The 4404-nt window shown below is 27.3% G+C and overlaps 2 protein-coding genes across 2 annotated transcripts; one reads left to right on the top strand and one right to left on the bottom strand.

Annotated features, from left to right (window-relative positions):
* On the bottom strand, positions 1–665 carry Phum_PHUM514870 (uncharacterized protein; the record flags this gene model as incomplete). Its single annotated transcript, XM_002431137.1, has 2 exons — positions 1–454; positions 541–665. 2 exons carry the CDS (start codon positions 663–665, stop codon positions 1–3), a joined length of 579 nt encoding a protein of 192 aa, XP_002431182.1.
* A 466-nt stretch (positions 666–1131) lies between these two features.
* On the top strand, positions 1132–3472 carry Phum_PHUM514860 (synaptotagmin-14, putative; the record flags this gene model as incomplete). Its single annotated transcript, XM_002431136.1, has 7 exons — positions 1132–1222; positions 1755–2062; positions 2140–2322; positions 2401–2509; positions 2580–2737; positions 2856–3179; positions 3275–3472. 7 exons carry the CDS (start codon positions 1132–1134, stop codon positions 3470–3472), a joined length of 1371 nt encoding a protein of 456 aa, XP_002431181.1.
* Between the last annotated feature and the right edge of the window lie 932 nt (positions 3473–4404).

The following is a 4404-nucleotide window of genomic DNA, read 5'->3' as shown; positions in this document are numbered from 1 at the left end:
TTAAAAAGCGTAAGTTGGATAATTATTGTGATTATACTGTCGGTGAAAAGGCGATGTGGGTATGGGTCGTATGACGAGACCCAATATGGGACCCCAATAAATTTGTTTATTTTCCGCTCTTCCCATCATTGGAACCTTTTGAAATTCCACATCGGAAACGTTTTGTTTTAAATTTTCCATAAAAATATCCATTTCGGATTTCGTCGTGCACGACACGCTTATCCTTTCGATATCTCTAAATTTTCTCGCCAAACATTGATAAAAACTTTTACTGTGAAAATACGTGTCCGTCATCATGACGGTTTTCAATTTGGGACAATATTCCAAAACGGATGTCACAGTTTGAGAGAGTATGTTCATTTGTAGAGTCGAACGATAGCAACGATCCAATTTGAGTACTTCTAAATTTTGATGAGAATCCACGAGTTCTTGTAATAATTCTTCCGTGTCGTTCCTGAAAAAAAAAAAAAAAAAAACAAACAAAAACAGGTTTCTTCGTCAGGTTTCTTTTGAAATTTGGAAAAACAAATTGACACAAACCTCAATATCAATTCCAGTGTTTTTAATTTTGGAATCGTTCGTAACAATGTCCTCAATTTATTAGTGCTTATCACCATGTTTCTTATCGTGAGATTTTCAACCGTTTTCCATAGCGTCCAGTCCATTGCTAATATTTCCCATTTTTTACATACGTTTGGAATAGTGTGTAAAAGTAATCCCAGAGGAAGATAACTAAATATTTTAAGGATGAGTTCTTGTGGTAACGTATTTATCCAACATTTAATATCGTTCGATATGTTCACATTTTCTAACAAAGCGTTCAATTCTTTCTTCGACGACGACGACGACGACGACGATGATAAATTAGAATAAAAAATTTTTTTGTCTTTTTGTTTATTTTTGTTTTTGTTATTATTATTATTGTTGTTGTTGTTGTTTTCGTTACTACTAATACTACTACTACTACTACTACTACTATCACTACTACTACTATTATTATTATTATTAATATTATTAGTGTTATTGTTTTGATTCGTTGACTTTATATTTGTTAAACTTATTTTTTTTTCTAATTTATATTTTCCATCGGATTTTCTTGAAAATGTATAATAATCGTGACGTAGAGATTTTATGGAACAACGATCCGTTGTTAAATTTTTTTTACATCTTTTCGATTCGATTAAATTTTCAATGGATGCTGAAGACGTTGGTCTCCTTACACGTTTGCACTTGGTTTTAACAATAACCGGTGGATTATGATGATGATGATGATGATGATCCTTTATTATTACGTTTTGACTTTGTAAAAATTTTGTTCCGAAATGTGTTGCGGGCATCCCTTAAAATAAAAATTGAAATTTTTATTAAAATTTTAGGCATAAAAAAAAAATTTAAATTTTTTTTTGCCCAAAAATTTTTAAATTTTTAACCGAAGGGGTTTCATTTTGAATTTTGTTTCATTTCGTTCCGCCATTATTATTGTTTATAATTTTCATTTACGGCCATTTCCGTAAACAAATCTCTTATATAAACTCTCAAAGGAATTTGAAATTTTATTTGGAACAAAAAAAAAAAAAAAACCCCTCGATATAAATAATAATAATAATAATAATAATAATAATAATAATCGGTGAGAATGACTTCAAATTTCTAACATTATAAAAAAAATTTCAATCAATCACTAATAATTATATAGAATTATTATTATCATCATCACAGTTTAATTTACCTTTTTTTTTTTTTTTTTCTTATAGATGGTACCTTTTTCTCGCAGCATAATGTCAAAGGTCAAAACCTTATTTCATTAGCCGAAAAGGGAAAAGTAGGTACGGGTAGTTCTCCATCGTCGAGTTGTAGTACGACAAGCGGGGAAGAAGAAGTACCGAAAGACAAAGCTCTTCGTCATCGAGATAGTAGAAGCAGCGGAGGAAGCAATAAATGTCGGAAAATAGCACAAGAAGTTCCTGTAGAAGAAGAAATAACTCCTTATCAAAGTATTTCTTTGTCAGAATCAAACGTTTTGAATGTAGATGAAAACGTTAACGGAAATAATAATATTGATGTAAGTAAGATACCTGAAATGAAAAAAATTATTTTAATTTATATATATATCAAATTCAATTTTCTTTTTTTAAATAGGAAATATTCGATGTTACTGATCTTCAAAGTGAATTTGAAGATCATGAAAACATACCGATATCAACGTGTGGATGTTTAGAAGTTGCCTTTGCATACGATGCTCCCATGAGAAAAATGACAATTCATGTATTGCAAGCGAGAGATATTCCGAGCAAAGATCGCGGAGGAGCAACGCACACTCAGGTTCATAACAATATATCACAAAATCAAACCTGATCGATCTATAAATAAAAACATAAAAAAAAAAAAAATGTTTTTCAGGTTCGATTATTGATGCTGCCAAGTAAAAAACAAAAGCACAAATCTAAAATTAGAAGTGGAGAAAATCCACAATTCATGGAAAGTTTTTTATTGCATCGAATTAATCCAGGTACGTGATCCGACAGAATAATACAATGTTGTCGATACCTTAATCCTTTAAATTCTTTCTCTTTCTTCAGAGGATGTTAATAGTATGGGAGTGAGATTTAGACTTTACGGTTGTGAAAGAATGCGACGAGAAAGAATGATTGGTGAATGCGTCGTGAGTTTTGCCACGATGAATTTAGAATTAGAAACAAATATGTGGTTGGTACTCGAACCTAGAGCAAACATAACGGTAAGTTTAAGGTTTAAATTTCCTTTTTTTTTTTGTGTTTAAAAAATCATTTTTAAAAAACAATAATAATAATAATTTTTTTTTTTTTTGGGGGGGGGATTACCCTGAAAAATCACAGTTAAATTCTTCGTCGCCTGATTTAAAAAGTTTAACACGTAGCGACAGTACAAGTTCCTCACATTCTATGCAACACGGTGGAGTATCTGAATTATTAATTGGCCTTGCATATAATGGAACAACAGGAAGACTTTCCGTCGAAATAGTTAAAGGAAGTCATTTTAGTCTTTGCGGTGCTTATAGAAATCCAACAATGCCTAAAATATCTGATACTTATATCAGGTTAAGTTTAATCAGCAGCACGGGAAGAGAAATAACACGGTGTAAAACATCGATAAGAAGAGGGCAACCCAATCCACTATTTAAAGAACTTTTTATGTTTCAGGTAATCAGTCGGTCCAACCTAAAAAAAAAAAAAAAAAAAAAATTTTATTAAAATAAATAAATAAATAAATCGAAATGTTTTTTTTTTTTTTACAGGTTGCTTTATTTCAATTACCCGATGTCACGCTCATGATATCCGTGTACATGAAAAGAAGCATGAAAAGAAAAGAAATGGTCGGTTGGTTTAGCATGGGTCTTAAAAGTTCTGGAGAAGAAGAATTGTCACACTGGAACGATATGAGAGATGCTAAAGGAGAACAAATTTGTCGTTGGCACGTTCTCATCGATTCATAAAAATTTTTTTTTTTACTTGTATAACTAACTTTGTCTCTCCTTTCACAGGGTTTTTTGTTTTTCTTTAATAAAAACGCCTAAAAGTAAAAAATTTGTTGTTATTAAAAATTTACAATTTTTTTTTTTTTTTAAATGCCGCCTTTGTCGGCTTTGTTTTTACAAAAAAAATTTACTTCGAATCTTGCATATATATATTTTTTTGCATAAAAAAAAAAAAAAAATTTATAATATTTCCTTATACATAATAATAATAATAATAATAATAATGTTAAATTTTTTTGTAAAAATCTTCTAACAAATAAATAAAATAAAATTTAAATATTTAAATAAATAAATAAATAATAATTTTTTATTGTTTGATAATTCTTTTAAATTTATCAAATAAAGATTTTTAAATTGTATATTTAATAATAATAATAATAATAAATTTTGTTATCATTATTATTATTATTGATTTTTGTCAAAACTCGTTTTGTGTAATTTATTAAAAAATTAAATTTTATTAATATTTTATAATTAATAACAAAAAAAAAAAAATTTTTTAAATAAATTGTTTGTAAATTTAAGTCCGAAACTAAAAAAAGAAATTTTTTCTAAATAATTTAAATTTTTACTTATTAATATAAATAAATAAATAAAAATAAATCATCAATCAAATCCCTCTCTCTCTCTCTCTCTCTCTCTTTTTTAATAAAATTTTTTATGAAAATAATAATAATAATAAAAGTAAAACTTAAAAAAAAAAAAAGAGGGAGACTTTATATTTATATACAAAAAAAAATCAATTTTTATCTATAAAATATTTTGCTTGTAAATCATTTTTGATTAATAATAATAATAATAATAATTAACGACTAATATTGTATAAAATTAATTGTAAAAAAAAAATTAAAACTCATTCGTAATTAATATCTATAAAAATAAATAAATAA

The sequence above is a fragment of the Pediculus humanus genome, genomic scaffold (assembly GCF_000006295.1).
Source record: "Pediculus humanus corporis 1103172108281 genomic scaffold, whole genome shotgun sequence".
Classification (NCBI taxonomy): domain Eukaryota; kingdom Metazoa; phylum Arthropoda; class Insecta; order Psocodea; family Pediculidae; genus Pediculus; species Pediculus humanus.
The sequence above is the reverse complement of the archived record's forward strand: the minus strand, read 5'-3'. Positions and strand labels throughout refer to the sequence as shown.